This window comes from Kogia breviceps, chromosome X, assembly GCF_026419965.1.
Source record: "Kogia breviceps isolate mKogBre1 chromosome X, mKogBre1 haplotype 1, whole genome shotgun sequence".
Taxonomy (NCBI): Eukaryota; Metazoa; Chordata; class Mammalia; order Artiodactyla; family Physeteridae; genus Kogia; species Kogia breviceps.
Window position 1 is genome coordinate 37,499,780 of NC_081330.1, and position 21,208 is coordinate 37,520,987.

Genomic DNA, 21,208 nt, shown 5'->3' on the forward strand with positions numbered 1-21,208 from the left:
GGGGAGAAGACCAGAGGACAACCATCTTGATGAAAGATAGACATTCTTTGTACGTTCTCCTCCCAGAAAAATAGAAGACTGTGCTCTAAGGACAAGCAGCCAGTCACACATACATGCTGTCACCCAAGCCCACACACCAGGCCTTGCCAGGGGCAGCAGAGGGTTATACTCACTGAAGCTTTCTTTCACTGGGACGATGTCTCTTCCTTCAAGTTTATACCAGTAGTACACCGGGGAAGGTGTTCCAAGCACAGAGAGGCAAGTAAGAGATATAGGATGGCCAGTTTCTGGTATTCCTTGGATGCTGCAAAAGGGCTTAGAAGGTTTGACTGTAAGACAATGACAAAGAGTAAAAAATCCTGCATGATAAATGGCAGTCTGTACCAATTTTAGTCACTTCCTCACTTTCATTTTGTAGAATATGTATACTTATTTTTTTTTAATCTTTAAAAACTTATTTGGACAGTTTTCTAGCTGTACCACCAGGTGGGAGTAGAGCACTTCAGGTACCAAGACCTTCCGTCGCTGGGCCATTAATATTCTAATAGCATCCATTCTATCTGCCTGCTACCCAGATTCATAACCATGAATTTCCGCATTGTGCCTTAAAATATGCCTTTATTAAAAAACAACTAGGAACATAGTTGATACTTTGGAAGCACAGTCTTAAAGGAAAACAGAACCCTTAAATACTTTGAGATAACTGGTTACTTATTCTTTTTAAAACATTGTTTTATTAATGCCATATTTTTCCTTTGTGAGTCACTTTTTGGCATTTATTCTTCTGGGGGGTGACACAAAATGGAGGGTTTGAATTTGCCCGTGTCCCTCTTCGGGGGGGGGGGGAAACCCACTGAAGGGGGAGGGGTGTGCTACAGGGCACTGAAATTTTGATTCATCCTTCACGCCACAAGCATTTACTTGAGTGCCTTCTGTGTGCCCAGCACTGGACTAGGCACCAGAAATTCCAAAGTGACTCTGACACAGTTCTGAAGTCGGGTGGAGGAGTGGTAAGAGATTAGGCTGGAGAGCAGTGAGGCCATAGATTAGGGGGCTTTGTGTTTCATGTATTTTATACCGAGAGCAGCAGGGCCACAGAAGGAATTTAAGTAGCGGAGGGACGATGATCATTCTAACGTTTTAGATGAATTGCTCTCACTCCAGGGGTTTCTGAGGCAAGGGACAGGAGGAGACAGATTCAAGCCATATTAAGAAGTCGAGAGGGCTTGAGGACCAGCTGGATCTGTGGCATTAGGAAGAGGGTGGTCTCAGTGATGACTCCCAGGTTCCTGATTTGACAGCTGGGTACATGATCTTGCTATCCCCTGAGATAAATACAGGGTTGGGGTTAGGGTGAGGGTTAGGGTTAGGGTAAGGAGGAGGTTTTCGGGGAAGTAGTGAGGAGGAAGGGGCGATGATGAGGTCAGTTTGGGATATACTGAGTTTCAGCTGCGTATGGGGAACTCCTGTGGGAAGCTGAGAATCTGATTCTCCTCACTTATCTTACTGCTCACAGCTTATTCTATCCTCAGTCTGACTTATAGATAAGGATCTGAATCGATACTTTCCAATTCACCTTCCTTAATTTGGATATAAAACACTCCAAAGACATAGATTCTCTGCCTTAGGCTAGTTAGACCCTAAAGGCTCCAGGATGCCCAGCTCTCTGGCTCTTACTTGGGAGGCAGCAGTTAAGAGCACAGCTCTGGATCCACACCAAACACTGCTCCACAACTTTATCCTAGATGTATTTAGGCAAGTAAACTAACATAGCCAAACCTCAGTTGATTCATCTGTAAAATGTGAACAAGAGATTACCTGGGCTCCAGCTAATCCAAGTATATTGTATTTATATAAATAAAATAATGTATATAGTATCGTACACATGGAATTGCTGTTGGCCACAGGCAGGAATGGACTCCTGCTGTCACATTTCCGACCTTGCCGCTGACAATCTTCCAATCTCAGACTCTAAGCCACTGTACATGTGAGCAGGAAAACAGATGCATATAGCCATAGTTCTTTGAAAATTTCACAATCCCTTCTTGTCTTTTAATTGAAGTATAGTTGATTTGCTATATTCTGTTATAGTTTCAGATGTACAGCATAGAGATTCAGTATATTTGCAGATTATGCTCCATTATAGGTTATCATAATGGGTATAATTCCCTGTGCTATACAGTATATCCTTGTTGCTTATCTATTATATATATAGTAGTTTGTATCTGTTAATCCCACACCCCGAATCTGTCCCTCCCCCTTCCTTCTTCCCTCTGATAGCCACTAGTTTGTTTTCTATGTCTGTGAGTCTGTTCTGCATATACATTCATTTGTGTCATTTTTTAGATTCCACTTATAAATGACATACAGTATTTGTCTTTCTCTGTTGGACTTATTTCACTAAGCATAATATTCTCTGGGTCCGTCCATTCTGCTGCAACCAGCAGTATTCCATTCTTTTTTTATGGCTTAGTAATATTCCATTGTGTATATGTACATACTTTCTTAAGCCAATTGTCTGTTGTGCCATCCCTTCTTTTAAACAGGTGTCTTTTAATTAAAAGAAGTATTTTTCTGTTTAGCTCTTTATTCTTTCTTTTTTAAAGTAAATAAATGTATTTATTTATTTATTTTTGGCTGCATTGGGTTTTCATTGCTGCGCGCAGGCTTTCTCTAGTTGCGGCAAGCGGAGGCTACTCTGTGTGGAGGTGCGTGGGCTTCTCATTGTGGTGGCTTCTCTTGTTGTGGAGCATGGGGTCTAGGCACACGGGCTTCAGTAGTTGTGGCTCACGGGCTCTGGAGCTCAGGCTCAGTAGTTGTGGCACATGGGCTTAGTGGCTCTGCAGCATGTGGGATCTTCCTGGACCAGGGATCGAACCCGTGTCCCCTGCATTGGCAGGCAGATTCTTAACCACTGTGCCACCAGGGAAGTCCCTCTTTATTCTTTCTTACTGTTGATTTTCTCAGATAGAGATAACTCCTTGGATTTGCCTACCCTAAATAAACTAGGCTATTTAACCAGAAATCCAGTGCACCTATCACTAGATCTAGATATTGCCTTTTTAAAAAACATGGTGATTTTATTCCGCTGTAAGTGGAATAGAATAATCTGAACCGAAAATTAAATGGGGGTGCTTCATCAAAAAGCCAGACTCCAGGACTAGAACTAATTATGGACAAAACCCTGGAATGACTTGCATTCATTTCTTGAGCCCAGAATCAAACCCAGATAGGCCTTTTTTTTTTTATTTTGCTGAACACATTTTTCTTTTATTTTTTTATTAACCAAACACTTAGTGATTCACTTTGAACCACATCCCAAACCCATAAATTTTCTAAGACTACTGATTCAGTATTGAATTGACATTTCATCCAGTTAAAGTCCCTGACAGAACTTGGATGTTTTACTGGCAGAGCCACTGATCTACCATTTAGCTTTATTGCTTTCAACAGAATTGGGATGGGGAGAAGAGGCTCACCTCAGAAAATAAATGAAAATGCTTCAGTGTGTTCTCAAACCGTCTCTAAATTCATCATTTTCGTTTTATGTGCCAAATTGCAGAAGGAAGATGATGCTCCTTCCAAATGCATACAAAATAATTATTCAAACTTCTGCTGGGTATTTTTCAGAGATTCATTTTCCAAGGCTATCATACCTAATGGAAGTCTCTCAAATGAATGGTCGTCCAAAGCACCTGGGCCTTTGCGCATTGCTGTTTCCTTCACTTAAATCATGCCCTGCCACCTCAGCCCCTCTTCTGCCTGACACTCTCTTGCACATCCTTCAACATTCAATGCAGAAGTCACTTTCTCCAGGAAGCCTTCTCCAGTTCCCCCTTCACGGCTTTATGCCCTTTCCCCTGTGATCTCCCAGGTCTCCTCTCCTCCCTCCACTGTAAGCTTATGTTACATATCTGCCTCCCCCACTAGACTTTGAAGTTTAGGAGGGCTGGGAGCTGAACTTTTACATCTTTCCATCTCCATTGCCTACCATAGTAACTGAACATGTGTTCAGGGTTTGCCGAATGAATTTATGCATGAATGAGTGAATGCATGGGATCTATGTCTATCACTGGGTTATGAAAAGTCTCCAAAAGACGCATTGCTAGGAAGAGCAATGTTTAAGGAAATATCAATACCTCTCTCCTCAGTTGGTCTCCCTTATACACTTGCCTCTACCATGCACCCCCCCTCAGTCAGGGCAAGCAGAACAGGTACTCATGTGCAATAGAATTTGAGAACTGCAAACAGCCTCTGCAGTGTTTAGAGGACATTATCAGTCTCAAAATTTCCAGAAAGCATAAATTTGTGGAATGCCTTTGTTCTTAGCCTAATTAATAAAAATAGGATTTTGAGAGTTCCCAAACAAAGAAATCCACAGAGCCTCTGTCTCTTATCTTGACTGGATACTGGATGCTTAAGGAAAAGTCATGACACAGTCATTGCAAGAACAACTGACCCAAAGACTCATGGGAAAAAACAACTTAGAGAGGAAATGCCCCTCAACTTCTTATGGAAGTTGATTGGGGACTCTCTGAACTTTAAGAATATTAACCACCCTAACTTTACCTCAGGGCTATTTCCAAGCTCAGAGAAAAAGGGGCTTGGCTTCTTTAGGTTGTTTCTGGTCAGAAGGACAACCCAGAACCAGGGAGTAACAGAAAAGCATTAGAGGACTAATCCCTCAAATTCTATGAACACTGAATCTCCAGCATATCATTTGATTCTCATAACGATAATATGACAGGGCAGGAATTTCAACCCCATCTCAGAATGGCCAGAGAAAGGTGGACTGACTTGTCTGAGGCCACTGAGTAGCAGAGTAAGAGCTAGAACCTAGGTCTTCTGACTCCCAGCCTGATGTGCTAGCATCTATTCCACACTGGAACATCAACTCTCCCAGGAAAGGGCTTGTGTATACTTCTCTTGTCATTCCCTTTACCCCAAAGCCTAGCACAGGGTACAGCAAAATAAAAACATGATGGAGTTATCCCGTTCCTAGAAATCAGCTCTTGATTACCTTTTCTTCTTTTCCAGGTGGGTAGATGCAGTAGCAAACCTCACAGTAAATAGCTGGTTCTTTTTAGGCATCACCTGGGCAGCAAGCTCAGACAGTTCTGGGCAGTCCTCCTGGGGTGTGCACCTTGTTACCAATTGCGGCTTTTCAAAGCTACTCAATTATCAAGTCACTGGTTTGATCTAGTTCCTCCTTTCCCGTGATGGAAACACACAGCTCAAGAGCAGCAACGGCTAGATAAGCTCCATTTGGGTTACTTAGATGTGGGAGGGCCCTTAGCTCAACTGGTTAGTTGGTGAAGGTTGACAGCCCTTTCATCCCTCCCTTCAGTACATCTGAAGGCCTGCAGACAGGACCTGCTAGGCATACAGACAGGAGCAAAACTCCCATTGTCCTCTCAGACAGAGATGGGAAGGATCCCTAAGAATCACCAGAATTGTGAACTTCCCCAAGAGCAGAAACCATGCTTCCATCCTGGCTCCTGGCACAAAGCAGGCACTCAATAAATGCTGTATAAATGAACCACTCCAAATTCATTTAAGAGCAGATATGACTTCCCCCATGTCACATACTGAATATTTGTGTATAAATAAATTAATTCTCAACTCTTTCTTTTTTCCAAATAGCATTAGCATTTTAGAAAGGGACCCATCTGCCTTTATTCCACAGAATGATTTAATGGTGGGAATTGTGGCTGGCTTTGGAGAGGTAACAAATTGACAGTTGTTTCCCCCAGGTAGGATTGGCCCTAATTGGAGGTTCCCTCTGAAAGAGTTGCTAGTGATCATATAGGGGAACTGTGCATTTTCCCATCTGTTCTCATCGTATCCTTCAGAGATAGGGATCCAGGAAGTGGTCATCTATTGCTATCTGTCATGTTGGCAGCCCTTTTGGTTTGACAATTGTTTCAACATGTTTTATGAGTGATTTCTCAGTGTTACTCTTTGGATTGGGTTTGTGGTGTGTCTTTATTTTCCTGATAATAAAAGGAGCAGGGAGGATATTTACCCTGGGACTTAATTGGTACCAATAACTCACTGCCCTAGCTCATTCAATTCCTAAGTTGCTCCAAGAAGAGAAAAAGCAGAAAAAAATTGTCCATACCTAACACACTGACGTTGAGGGTGCCTTGATTTTTGCCGAAAAAGTCAGGGGGGTTGTTGACATCACAGACGTAGATGCCACTATCTGCTGGTTGCATATGCGAAATAGTGATGGATGCGTTACCTGGAGCATTGGACCCTACAATGCGATCTTTAAATTGCCCGATGGCTGTAGCTCGTCCACCTTCCGAATAGTAAATCTAGGACAGAAAATGACAGAAATGAGAACTGGACAGTGTCCAGGGCTAGGATTAGCTACGTGGAAGTTCCCCCTATCCAATGTTACCTACTTTGACACTGAATGAAAAATGAAGCAGTATCCCCCTCCCCCCGCCCCCGGTAAGGAACAGGTCCCTCTGGCAAAAATTTCTCAGTTCAGTGGGACACTTTAGCCTTCTCACAGCATTGCACAGCCGCGATCTCATCCGTGCTCAAAGCGGCTCTGTGATGTCATCAGGGCAGGGAGATACGCATGTCTTATAGACAGTAGACAGCTGGAGCTGACAGGATTCAACTCCTAAGCTTAGGCTAACAGATCAAGATGCTCACCTGATGAGTCTACCTGGAGGAAACTCATTATATAGGACACAAACGTCTGATGGGAAAACCAAAACCATCATCTTTCCTACTTGATAAACATTTTTGATTTCACTTTACTTTACCCAGTGGGATTATCTAGAATATTCGATTTCCCTAAAAGAATATTCATGCTCCTTACATGCATATTCCTTTGCGTAAGCAAAACTGAGTTCATCCTGTTTGTTAGAAGAATAACATTTCAGAGCAGAGAGGCTCCTGAGAAACCATCTGGCCCCATCGCTTCATAGTGGTGGTGCGAGGATGAAGCAAAGTAACTTAGCCAAGGGCCTAGGAAGTCCTTGGTCAACGGTAGCTACTACCTTTCTCCCCACATGGCAGGAGGCAGAACTGGAATTATTACTGCTTTTAGACAAATAAGGACACTCAAACACAGAGATTCAGTGACTCACCCAAAGCCATAAGATTTATTTATTAGTATTATTATTTACTAGATTTAAGAAAGATCTTGATTATAGTCCTATCTCTGTTAAAGAATATGGATATTCAGATCATAATGGCAACTGTGGAAGCAGCATGGTGTGATGGAAAGAGGCCTGGTCTAGGAGTAAGAAAACCTGGGTTTTATTTATTTACTTATTTATTTTTAACATCTTTATTGGAGTATCATTGCTTTACAATGGTGTGTTAGTTTCTGCTTTACAACAAAGTGAATCAGCTATATGTATACGTATATCCCCATATCTCCTCCCTCTTGCGTCTCCCTCCCTCCCACCCTCCCCATCCCACCCCTCTAGATGGACACAAAGCACTGAGCTGATCTCCCTGTGCTATGCGACTGCTTCCCACTAGCTATCTGTTTTACGTTTTGCAGTGTATATATGTCCATGCCACTCTCTCACTTTGTCCCAGCTTACCCTTCCCCCTCCCCGTGTCCTCAAGTCCATTCTCTACGTCTGCGTCTTTATGTCTTTACCCCTGTCTTGCCCCTAGGTTCTTTAGAACAATTTTTTTTAGATCCATATATATATACGTGTTAGCATATGGTATTTGTTTTTCTCTTTCTGACTTACTTCAATCTGTATGACAGACTCTAGGTCCATCCACCTCACTACAAATAACTCAATTTTGTTTCTTTTAAAGGCTGATTAATATTCCATTGTATATACGTGCCACATCTTTTTATCCATTCTTCTGTTGATGGACACTTAGGTTGCTTCCATAAGACCTGGGTTTTAGCCATGCTGGACCTCTGACTGTGACATGGGGGAAGTAGCCTCTGCTCATGTCTACATGGCAACCTACTTTGCAATAAGAAACAAAGTTATTTAATCTCTCCAACCTTTAGTTTCCACATCTGAATGAGGAACCAGAGTAGTGTTCTCTAAAGTATGATATGTACTCCCTAAGCATAAGCCCACAAGTTGATTTTAGGTGGCAAGAAATTGAAAACTTCAAAAATGTAATGTGTATTAGAGACATAGCTATCACATCAAATCTGTGACTTCAAGGATATTATTGCTTACAGTGAAACTAAGGCAGACATTTTTAAGACTTTTAAAAACCAAGTCAGGGAGTGCCCTGGTGGTCTAGTGGTTAGGACTCAACACTTTCACTACCGGACCCGAGTTCAATCTGTGGTCAGGGAACTAAGATCCCACAAGCTGCATGGTGCAGCCAAAAAAACCAAGTCAATAGAGAAAACAAAATTAAATAAATAATTACTAGTATTGGTAATACACAAATATGACTCAAATCATGAAGATAAGACATGAATGACTAAACTTTGGGAATCACTGGACTAGTTGATCCCTGAGGTCCCTTCATAATACATAAAGTCTATGTACACACTTTGCTAGTTTCATATAAATGTGTGTAATTCCAGTGATTGTTTTTTATTATTCAATAAACTGGGGTTGTCCTAGTCCAACGGCAATTAATATTTCATAAAATCTACTAGAAGAGACTTATGGTTCATTTAATTCACTCTCTTCACTTTACAGAAGAGACTGAAGCCCAAAGAAGTTTAAAAAAAAAGACACACAGAGTTAACAGTTGGGCCAGGTTGAGAACGCAGTTCTAATTCCTTGTCCAGTGCTTTTTACATTAACAGGCTAATGAGAGGGAAGGCAATCAGTAAACCAAAAGAGATTGTCTAGATAAATTCAAATGTATTATCCTTCAGGTAGAAAGCCAATATACTTTTAAACTAAAGCAGAAACGGAGATTCTGATGGAAAATTCAAAGAAAAGAGTATATTTAAGGGGAAAACAACTTGTCTCCTCCGGTTCTCTAACATCAACTAGTTTTCTTTTCTGCCCTAAATGAACCATTTATAATTCAATTCGTCCATTCACACCTACTGAAATCACAAACTTTTGCCCCAGAGGGGTCTTGTTTGACTTACAAACTGGAAAGCCAATGTAACCTAAGGTATTCAAGTAGGCCGGGAGGAAGTTCAACTTGTCAAAGGTCTATTACCTTCATGTGAGTTGACATCCAAGATATCCGGCTTTCCATTTCACTACCCCGCGCTGGCCTTATTTACTTTCTAATTAACAATTTGCGGTCCTGTGGACTCTTACCTGGAACACAGCCTGTGGTCTATCAAGGAAGCCCTTTACAACTTAGACATCTGGCCGCTTCCCCTGCTCCTAGGAGGACTGAGGGTAGGTCGGCCTGTTTTGTGTTGAAGCCTGATGACATCACAAGGAGATACATCAGTCCTGCCTACGGCCCACAGGAAGTCCCAGAGGATCTAATTGAAAGGACTTTATTTCTGCAGAAAGCAGGGGCCCAAGAGAATGTGTTTTAGGTCAGGACTAGGACATGAAAAGAAGCCACATTGTAAAAGTCTCACGGTTGGGCAGGAATCAATGAGCAAATAAGTCATGAGGCCCTGGACTTGTAACTTCCCGACAAAAAGGACCTTCACCAACCCTTCTATCCTTGCTCCTCGCACTGTAGCCTAATATATCCTGCCCTCTCACAAATAATACTGGAGGTGTCTGGGATAGAAATGGAGATAAGGAGGCATAACATGGAGACCTAAAAGGGAAAGGCCTTGGCCTCAGGGTGCTGTGTGAAAAGGAAAGTCCCCAGGGCCAGTCAGCGGCCAGACACACAGATGGAGGGGCTTTCTGTTAGGGGAAGTCCACACTGTCACACTGTCCTTGTAAAGAGAAAAAAAAAACCAAATGCTTTCCTGAAACCACTTATCTAATCACACAGGAAGGACTGAAACTTGGTTCAATTTTCCACAAAAGAATAACCCTTTTAGAAATCAAAGCTGAATGATGGCCAAATCCCGGCCCATGATCCTGTGAGTCTTGTACACTTTTCAAAGAAAGTATATTGTCAATTTAGACATCAAAGCAATTGAGGTCCAGGAAAAGCCATGGATCTTCAACAGGCCACATCCTTTGGGGGTGGTGATTTGGGGGATGGCAAGTCAGCTTTAAGAAAACCCATCCGAGTGTTCCCTTAAGTGGTGCTTGTTCATTCTTGTACCCACTTGCCCTTTGTGACTCTGTTCATGACAGACTGCCCCATTTCCCCCCCAAGGTCCTCTCTGCCTTCCCCTTGGTGATGTTAGAGGCTGACATGTGGAGACGTAATAGCACAATAGTTATAAGAGCCCCTTAGAGATAACTTAGCTCATGGTTGCTAAGGCTGAAGAGCCTTCAGGAACCAGCTGGATATTGGACATATGGGAAATGGCTGGGAGGGGCTGGTGGGTAGTGGTAAGATCACGGAGGATAGTGGGAACTGTGGTGAACTGGAGAGCCAAGACAAACAAGGCTTTCAAACTGTGGAAACGAACAAACTACTGGGCTGGCCAACCAACATGCATCCACTGGCCAAATCAGACCCAGAGGCTGCCAGTTTGCAACCTCTGATTCATCCTCTTCTATTACAGAAAAGGACACTGAGGCCCCAGGAGAGGAAGTGATCTCCCCAAGGTCACACAATTTGTAGTCAGACCTAGAATCCAGACCTCCCAATTCCCGCTGAATACCTTAACACAGCACTCAGAGCCCTGCCTTAGATGAGGAAGATGATTCCCAGGCAACCTTCCCCTCTTGGGGCCATCCCGTCTGCTACTCCAGCCCAACCTTTCTCCTGCCAGTTGCTGCTATTTGGCATGATGCTTCCCATGCCGAGTGGGTTCACCGCATGAGGCCTTCGACGGCTGCCAGCTGCAATGACAGCCTCTCTCTTCCTACTGTGCCAAGTTCCTATTCACAGGAGGCCACGCAGCTGGGAGCCAGATTTGTCCAAAAAGATTTCTTTCCCCCAGCTTTGTGACACCGCTCTCTAACTAGAAGCTGGAGTATAAACAAAAAGGGTTGAAAGAATTCAGTCTGTTTTCTGTTTGAGTCTGAGTTGGAGTTAATAAATGCCTTTAGCCTCCAGAGCTGCTTTGTGGGTACATTTTGGAAATGAGGAGGGCATGGAAGTCCACAGCAAACCGCCCGTTCTTTCCCTTCCAGCTTCTTGCTTTCCTGCACTGCTCATAAAGGCGCTAGCCATGGGAAGTGAAGAGTGTAGAGTAGCAATGGTCTCAAGCCCAGAATTTTCTCTAGACTGCATTGGGGGGCTGGGATTGCACATGGAAGGAATATAACACCAAAAGGAAGGCTTGCTTCCCTGCCTCCAAACCACTCCCTTCCCAGCCTGCCATTTGCCTGAGACACCCACCAACTGAACTGCTTCTTTGAAGCATGGAAGGTTTCTGCTTAAATTATTTTCTTTGGGAGAGAACAAAGTGAATGACCACCATTCCTTAACACCTTAGCATTACATTAATTTATCCGATTTAACAAGAATAGACACCTGAAGGAATGGGACACAGAATAGATAAACTTTGATGGGAAGGGGTGGTGGGAAGAGAAGAACTTGGAGTGTTTCTCAGTGGGAGCCACACTGGCATTTGGGGCAGACAATTCTTTCCTGTGTGGGTCTCTCCTACATATTGCAAGACATTAAGCCTCTCTAGCCACCACCCACTAAATGCCAGTAGTGACTCCCATTTATAACACTTAAACCAATACTCCTCTCATTTTCAAATGCTCCTGAGGAGACGAAGCACCCTCACCCCACCAACATCTGAAAAGCATTTGATATAATGCTATCTGCAGAGGCCAAGTTGGAAGAATCTGAGCAGCCGTGGAATATAAAGATACTAGGTTCTAGAAAGAAGTTGTCCACATTATATGTGTGTTAGAAAGATGAAACCCTGTGCATGCAAGAGATGCTTGTGACTCCCTGATGAGGTACTGAGAAATACTAGGTCTTGGAGTCAACTGCTCCTTTAACACAATGATTTTGGGGGAGGAAAAGAAGATGAACTTATGGCAAGAGTTGACAACTGCCCTGCTCAAGGCAGCCACAGGTCCCAAAGCCTTTTGGAGGAAGTTGAAAGGAATTCCAGACATGGGCATGAGAAGGCAAACTCAAGACTGTCCCAGCTTTGCCAGGGGCTTGTGCTGATCTGAACTGTTACCAAACTCAGACCCTCCCATCCCACTCCTAAAAGTTGGTGCCATTGCCCTAGAGACCCGAAGCAATGAAGGGGTCCAGTACAGGTGTTCTTGCCTGACAGGTCCAACTACATCTTTCCCAAGCATCTCTTGCATGCACCATTTTTCGACACTGACTGACTGCCTTTTCCTTCATACCCTCACTATAGAGGCATGGGCTGTGCTGTGTTTGATCAGAAGTGGGTGGATCTGAGAACTGAATGCTACATGGTACACTGCCCACGTAGAAGAATATTACTATTCTACCATATTTTGAAGAGAGGCACAGAGTGATTCAGATACTTGTCTAAGGTAACCAGTACTGAGCAAAACTGTTGAACTTTGACTAGAGGGTGGCATTGACAGTCTCCTCTTGAATGATGTTTCCTGCTAAACAAATGTTCAGGACCTTTGGTAAAGACAAAATACCAGTGATGGCTGAAGAGACACTGGCCCTCCTTCTTCTCCATATCTGCCCTTGGGCCTCCTCTAGCCCTCTCAACTCGCCTCTCCCTCTGTCTTTCTATAATCAGAACCCTTGCTTTCCTTCAAGGCCCAGCTCCACTATATCCAAACCACACTGATTTGTCTCTTCTCTGAACTCCTCGTTTTGGATCATACATCCTTTTGAAAATCTGATGAAAGCTACACACTTTTTCCCTCAAGGGATATGTGTTGGCATACATGCTTACACACTCACATGCGTGAGTGCCTGCACATGCATACACGTGCGTACACGTGCACACACACATACTTTTGAGTATACAATTTTAGTCCCTGGACTAATTTAAAGAAGACATTACCCTTAAGGCCAGATGAAAAAAAAAAAATCTGGGAATAGGCAGCTTGCAAGTAGAATCCTCCTCCTCCTTTGGTTTTCACCCACCCTCCTCCAGCAACCTCTTCCCCAGACCCTAGCCTCCCCTCCTGTCCCTTATCCTCTAGCCTCCAGATACCTTTTATTACCCAAGGTTCCTTATTACTTTGCCCTTATCCACCCACCTGGAGAGTCTCATTCCATCAGGACTCAGTCTGGCACAATGAGCTAGCTCACTTGACAGGCAGAGCCCAGATATTAAGTTTGACAGAGATTTGCAGATCAGCTAGGACATATATTTGAACTGGCATTTTCTGGAAATAATAGGGAGAGATTGGGGGGAGGGGAGAAGCCCTTTCAGAACTACTGTTCATTTCACCTGTGAGAAAGACCTTTCCTGTCTACTCTAGAATTCATGATATACTTGATGTTGACCTACACAGAATTGAGATAACAGGCGGTAACTGAATATGAGGAGGGGACAAAAGCCAAGTCACTTAGATGATGATCTTCCCTAAACAGCTATCTTCAAACCCCTTGTATCTGAGGTTCTGCTCCTGTTGCCACTGGCTTACCATTCCTTCTTCCCACGCAGACCCCAACAGTTTATGTGTCAGAACTACCAAAGGAGAGGAGTTTAGGGGGAAGAAGTCCTTACAGAAACTGGCTGTGACTCCTTATGGAAGAATGTCCACTGGATGGAAAGCTTGTCCTGTGAGGCCACAGTGGTGGTGTAGGTGCAGATGAGAGTGACATCAGATCCAACAGTCACATTCACAAAACCGTCTGGGATGGTCACTTGCACTCCACTAACTGGACCTGAAAAGATAATCATCAAAAAACGATGGTACACACTCACATTCTGATGACATTTTTTTCATTACAAAGCATTTTCAATGGCATCTCATTTGAGGAATCCAAGGTAAGGAGAATGTAGAATGAACCATATAGGAAAGTCGAGCAAGCAACTGGCATGGGGTAGGGGAGTTTCTAACAAATTACAATGTGAAGATGTTCAACTCCTATGTGATGGTGAGGTAGTAACACTGAACTGGGAATTTCTTCTGTTTAAGGATGGCCTGACAAAGAGGTTCTTAAAGTGCTGTCCAAGGACCCAAAAAGTCCATGAGTATGGAGAACAACAAATTCAGTTTGCCCAGGGCTGATGAGGTTCTGTAGATATGGCACTTTCAGTTTTAAAACCAGGTGAGTCTCAGGCAAGCTATACTGGTTTTGCCCGGACTTTCAGTGCTTAAACCAGGAAAGTCCCAGTAAAACTAGGTGAGCTGGTCATCCTAGCCCTGAGACCATTTGGGGGAGGCTATAAGATCAAAATGATGCTCATAATAATACTAAGTTTTTATTTTTTTCACTCTCATCTTCTCATGAGTGTACAACGGAGCGTTCCAGCAGTTACCTGACAAGTAATGATATTCCTCTAGTGGCTAATGGAATGCATGCTTATGTATTTTTGTGTTTACATTTCTTTTAGTTTTACTTTTTAATGCAATAAATATAGGTACAAAGAACCTACATAGCAAAAAGTCTTTTGGGCCCTCAACAATATATAATTGAAAATTTTATTGGGATAATAGTAGATTCACACACAATTCTAAGAAATAAGATGGAGATCCCATGTACACTTTACTCAGTACCCCCATGGTAACTTATTTTGTAAAACTACTGTATAATATCACAACCAGGACCCTGATATTGATACAGTCCACTGATTTTATTCATTTCAGGTTTCTCCAGTTTTACTTGTACTCCTGTGTGAGTATGCATTTAATTCTACACAATTTTATCACATGTGTAGGTTTGTGTATCCACAAGCACAGTCAAGATACTGAACAGTCCACCACCACAAAGATCCCTCATATTTCCCTTCCATAATCGCACTCACCTTCCTCTTGTACCCCATCCCTGATCCTAAGCATTGGCAACCACTAATCTGTCTTCCATTTCTAAAATTTTCTCATTTCATAAATGTTACATAAATGGAAGAATGGTAACCTTTTTGCTGATTAGCTTTTTTTCACTCAGCATAATTACCTAGGAATTCATCCAGGTTGTGTGTATCAGTAGTTCATTGCCTTTTATTGCTTAGTAACATTCAATGGTATGTATGTACCATGATTTGTTTAATCATTTACCCATTTAGGGACATCTGGGTTGTTTCTAGTTTTTAGCAATTGAATAAAACTCCAACAAACATTCATGTACAGATTTTTGCATGATGATAAATTCTCATGTCTCCGGGATAAATTCCCAAGAGTGCAATTGCTGGGTTAGATGGTAGTTACATGTTTAGTTTTATTACAAGTAAAAGCAAAAAACAGCCACACTGTTTTCCAAAGTGTATGAGTGGTTCAGCCTCTCCACACCCTCATCAGCATTTGGTGTTGTCACTATTTTCTAATTTAGCCATTCTAATAGGTGTGTAGTAATATATTATTGTGGTTTTAATTTCCATTTCCCTAATGCAAATTAATGATGCTAAATAATTTTTCCTTTGATTATTTGCCATTTGTATATCTTCCTCAGCAAAATGTCTTTCATGTCTTTTGCCCATTTTCTGATTGTTTAATTTTTTACTGTTGAATTTTGAGAGTTCTCTATACAACTTAGATGCCAGTCTTTTGTTGGGTAGAGCGAACTTTATTTCTTCCTTTCCTATCTGTATGTCTTTAATTAATTTTTATTGCCTTATTACAGCAGCTATAACTTCCAGTATTTTATTGAATAAGAGAGTTGAGAAAGACATCCTTGCCTTGTTCCCAGTCTTAGGGGAAAAGAATTCAGTATTTCACCATTAAATACAATGTTAGCTGTAGGATATTTGTAGATGCTCTTTATCAAGTTAAGGGAATTCTCCTGCCGTGGGTTGAATTGGGGCCCCCAAAAGGATATGAACAAGTGCTAATCCCTGGTGCCTGTGAATGTGATCTTATTTGAAACAGGGTCTTTGCAATGTAATTAATGATGACATAGATCACCCTGGATTTAAGGTGGGGCCTAAAGCCAATGACTGCTGTCATTATAAGAACAAGGACAGTGAGATTTGTCACACAGATACATAGAAGGAAAGGCCATGTGAAGATGGAGTCAGAAATTGGAGTGATGCATATACAAGCCAAGGAACGCCAAGAATTGCTAGCAGCCAGCTAGGAGAAAGGCATAGCATGGATTCTCCAGAATCAATTCTGCCAGCACTTTGACTTTGGAATTTTGGCCTCCAGAACTGTGAGAGAATAAATTTGTCTGTTTTAAGCCACCCAGTTTATGGCAATTTGTTGCAGCAGCTTTTGGAAACTAACACATCGTCTATTCCTAACATGCTAAAAGGTTTTGGGTTTTTTGTTTTGTTTTTTTGTTTTTTTTCTTTCATGAATGGGTGTTGGATTTTGTCAGGTACTTTTTCTGTATCAGTTGATATGCTCTTTTTTTTAAAGTTAGCCTGTTGATATGACAGATTACACTGAATGATTTTTTTTTTTTTTTTTTTTTCTGTACGCGGGCCTCTCACTGCTGTGGCCTCTCCCGCTGCGGAGCACAGGCTCCGGACGCGCAGGCCCAGCGGCCATGGCTCACGGGCCCGGCCGCTCCGTGGCATGTGGGATCCTCCCGGACCGGGGCACGAACCCATGTCCCCTGCATCAGCAGGCGGACTCTCAACCACTGCGCCACCAGGGAAGCCCACACTGAATGATCTTTAAATATTGAACCAGCCTTGCATACCTTAAATAAATCCCACTTGTGTAGAATTCCTTTTAAACATCGTGGGATTCAATTTACTAGTGTTTTCTTGAAGGCTTTTGAGTTTAAGTTCATGAGAGATATTGGTCTGTAGTTTTCTATTTTTGTACTGTCTTCGTCTGGTTTTGGTATCAGGTTAATACCAGCCTCAAAAATGAGTTTGAAATGTTCCCTCCTCTTCTATTTTTTGGAAAAGATTGTATAAAATTGAAAAAGATTGTTAATTATTTTTTAAACATTTGGTAGAATTATCCAGTGAAAGTATCTAGGCCTGGCGATTTCTTTTTCAGGAGGTTTTTAAATTATGAATTCAATCTCTTTAATGATTATAGGGATATTCAACTTATACATTTTATATTGGGTGAGTTTTAGTAGTTTGTTGTTTTTGAGGAATTGATCCATTTTTTTCTAAGAAGTCGTCAAATATATGAATGTAAAGTTGTTCATAGTATTCCCTTCTTATATTTTTAATGACTGCAAGATATATAGTGATATCCCATATTTCACTTCTGATATTAATGATTTGTGTCTTATCTTTTTATTTTTACCAGTCTTGCTAGAGGTTTATCAATTTTTTTCAAAGAACCAGATTTCTATTTCATTTAATTTTCTCTATAGTTTTCCTATTTAAATTCCATTGATTTCAACTCTTGATTACTTCCTTCCTTCTGCTTGTTTGGGTTTATTTTGTTCTTCTTTTTCTAGTTCCTTGATGTAGGAACTTCAGTGATTGACTTGAGACTTTTCTTCATTTCAAATGTAAGCATTTAGTGTTATAAATTTCTCTCTCAGCACTGTTTTAGCTGCATGTTACATTTGTCTATATGTTATATTTTCATTTTCATTCAGTTCTATATATATTTTTAAAATTTCCTCTAAGACTTTCTCTTTGATCCACAAATTATTAAGAAGTGTGTTGTGTAATTTTCAAGTACTGAGAGACTTTCTTGTTGTCTTTCTGTTCTTGGTTTCTAGTTTGATTCCATTGTGCTCAGAGAACAGACGGTATAATTTAAAAATTTTTAAAGTTGTTGACCATGGCCATGCCTATGGTCTATTTTGGTAAGTGTTCTGTGGGTACTTAGAGGAAAAAAAGTGCATTCTGCTGTTTTAGGGTAGAGTGTTCTATACAAAGAGATGCACTTTTAAAACACTATGAATGCTCACTAAGATAGACCAGATTCTGGGCCATAAAACAAACCTTAACAAATTTAAAAGAAGTCACACAGTGCCTGCTCTCAGACCACAATGAAAATAAAGTAGAAATCAATAACAAAAAAATTACTGAAAAGTCCCAAAACACATGGAGATTAAACAACACACTTCAAAATAGCACATGGGTCAAAGAAGAAAGCTCAGGAGAAATTTAAAAATATTTTTAGCTAGATGAAAATGAAAATACAACTTACCAAAATTTGTGGTATGCAGCCAAAGCAGTGCTTAGAGGGAAATTTACAACACTGAATGTGAAAGCTCTAAAATCAATCATCTAAGCTTTTTCCTTAGGAAACTAGAAAAAGAAGAGTAATAAACAATAAGGTCCTACTGTATAGCACAGAGAACTATATTCAGTATCCTGTGATAAATCATAATGGAAAAGAATATATATGTGTATAACTGAATCACTTTGCTATACAGCAGAAATTAATACAATATTGTAAATCAACTATACTTCCATAAAAGTTTTTTAAAATTTTTTAAAGAAAAGAAATAATGAAAATTAGAGGCGAAATCAATGAAACTGAAAACAGGAAATGAATAGAGAAAACCAATGAAACCAAAACTGGTTATTTGAAAAGATAAAGAAAATTGTTAAGGATCTAGCCAGGCTAACTAAGAAAAAATACATAGGACACAAATTACTAATAAAAGCGGGGCCATCACTGCAGTTACCATGGACATTTAAAAGGATAACAAAGGAATACTAGGAACAAATCTATGCCCACAAATTTGATAACCTAGATGAAATGGACCAATTCCTTGAAAGACACAATCTGCTAAAACTCACACTAAAAGGAGACAATCCGAACAGGCCTATATCTATTCTATAGCTATTAAAGAAATTGAATCAATAATGAATAACTTTCTAAAACAGAAAGCACGAGGCTCAGATGGGTTTACTCGTGAATTCTACCAAATATTTAAGGAAGAAACTGTACAAATTGTCTACAATCTCTTTCAGAAAACAGAACAAAGGGAATGCTTCCTAATGCATCCTAAGATGCCAACATCACCCTAATACTAAAACCAGAAAAAGACATTACAAGAAAACTATAGGACAATATCTCTCATGAACATAGATGCAAAAATCCTCAACAAAATATTAGCAAATCAAATCCAACAATGAATAAAAGGAATTCTACACCAAGAAAAAGTGTGATTTACCCCAAGTATGCAAGCCTGGTTCAACACTTGAAAATTGATTAATGTAACTCTTCACAGCAATAGGCTAAAGAAAAAAATCACATGATCATATCAATTTATTCAGAGAAAGCGTTTGACAAAATCCAACATGCATTCATGATAAAACTTCTCAATAAACTAGGAACAGAGAACTTCTTCAACTTGATGAAGAACATTTACAAAAACCCTACAGCTAACATCATACTTCATGATGAAAAACTAGAAGCTTTCCTACTAAGGTCAGGAACAAGGCAAGGATATCCCCTTTCATCACTCCTTTTCAACCTCATACTGGAAGTCCTAGCTAATGCAATAAGACACAAAAAGGGAATAAAAGGTATACAGATTGTGAAGGAAACGAGAGATGACGTGACTGCCTATGTAGAAAATCCAAAAGAATCAGCAAAAATCTCCTGGAACTAATAAATGATTATAGAAAATTTTCGGGATACAAGGTTAATGTACAAAACTTTATCACTTTCCTATCTATAAACCCTCAATGAAGAAGTGGAATTTGACATTAAAACACAATGGGATAAATCAGGAGCTTGGGAAGAGCATAAGCACACTACTATATATAAGATAGATAACCAACAAGGACCTACCGTATAGCACAGGGGACTCTACTCAATATCCTGAGATAACCTATATGGGAAAAGAATCTAAAAAAGAATGAATATATGTATATGTATAACTGAATCACTTTGCTGTACACCTGAAACTAACACAACTTTGTAAATCAACTATACTATAATAAAATTAAAATTTAAAAAACACAATACAATTTACATTAGCACCACCAGGAATGAAATACTTCAGTGTAAGTCTAACAAAATATGTACAAGATCTGCATGAGGAAAACTAAAAAATTCTGATGAAAGAAATCAGACAAGAATTAATAAATGGAGATATAGTCCATGCTTAAGGAAGACTCAATATTTCCGAGATGTCAGTTCTTCCCAACTTAATCTATGGACTCAATGTAATCCCAGTCAAAATCCCAGCAAGTTATTATGTGGATAGCAACAAAGTTATTCCAAAGTTTATATGGTGAGGCAAAAGACCCAGAATAACCAAGACAAATACTGAAGGAGAAGAACAAGATTGGAGGACTGACACTAACCAACTTAAAGACTTCCTATAAAGTTATAGTAATCAAGACTGTGTAATACTGGTGAAAAAATAGACAAATAGATCAATGGAACAGAGTAGAGAGGCCAGAAGTAGACCCACATAAATATAGTCAACTGATCTTTGACAAAGGAGCAAAGGCAATACAATGGAGGAAAGAAAATCTTCTCAACAAATGGTGTTGGAACAACTGGATTTCCGTGTGCCAAAAAAAAAAAAGAATCTAGACATAGAACTTACACATTTCACAAAGATTATCTCAAAATGGATCACAGATCTAAATGTAAAAAGCAAAGCTATAAAACTCCTGCAACATAACGTAAGAGAAAATCTAGATGACCTTGGGTTTGATGATGACACTGAAAGCATGATCCATGAAAGAAAAAATTGAATTGATAAGCTGAATTTCATTAAAATTCAAACTGCTCTGTGAAAGACACTGTCAAGCGAATGAAAAGACAAGCCGGGGCTTCCCTGGTGGCGCAGTGGTTGTGAGTCCGCCTGCCGATGCAGGGGACACGGGTTCATGCCCCGGTCCGGGAAGATCCCACATGCTGCGGAGCGGCTGGGCCCATGAGCCATGGCCGCTGAGCCTGCGCGTCCAGAGCCTGTGCTCCGCAGCGGGAGAGGCCACAGCAGTGAGAGGCCCGCGTACCACAAAAAAGAAAAAAAAAAAAGAAAAGACAAGCCTAGGAGAAGCTATTTACAGAAGACATAGATAATAAAGGACCATTATCCAAAATATTCAAAGAACTCTTAAAACTCAATAATAAGAAAGCAAACAAACAGATTAAAAAATGGCAAAGACCTTAAGGTACTATATAGATGGCAAATGAGCATATGAAAAGATGCTCCACATTTTATGTCATCAGGGAAATGCAAATTAAAACAACACTACTGGGGGACTTCCCTGGTGGTCCAG

The 21,208-nt window shown here is 40.7% G+C and overlaps 1 protein-coding gene across 1 annotated transcript in view; it reads right to left on the minus strand.

The window, feature by feature from the left end:
* The window catches only part of VSIG1 (V-set and immunoglobulin domain containing 1), a 34,956-nt gene that overhangs the window by 5,294 nt on the left and 8,454 nt on the right, over positions 1–21,208 (minus strand). Inside the window, 3 exon segments of the mRNA XM_059050152.1 lie at positions 174–329; positions 6,122–6,320; positions 13,655–13,815. Of these exon segments, the coding sequence (XP_058906135.1) occupies positions 174–329; positions 6,122–6,320; positions 13,655–13,815 (516 nt within the window).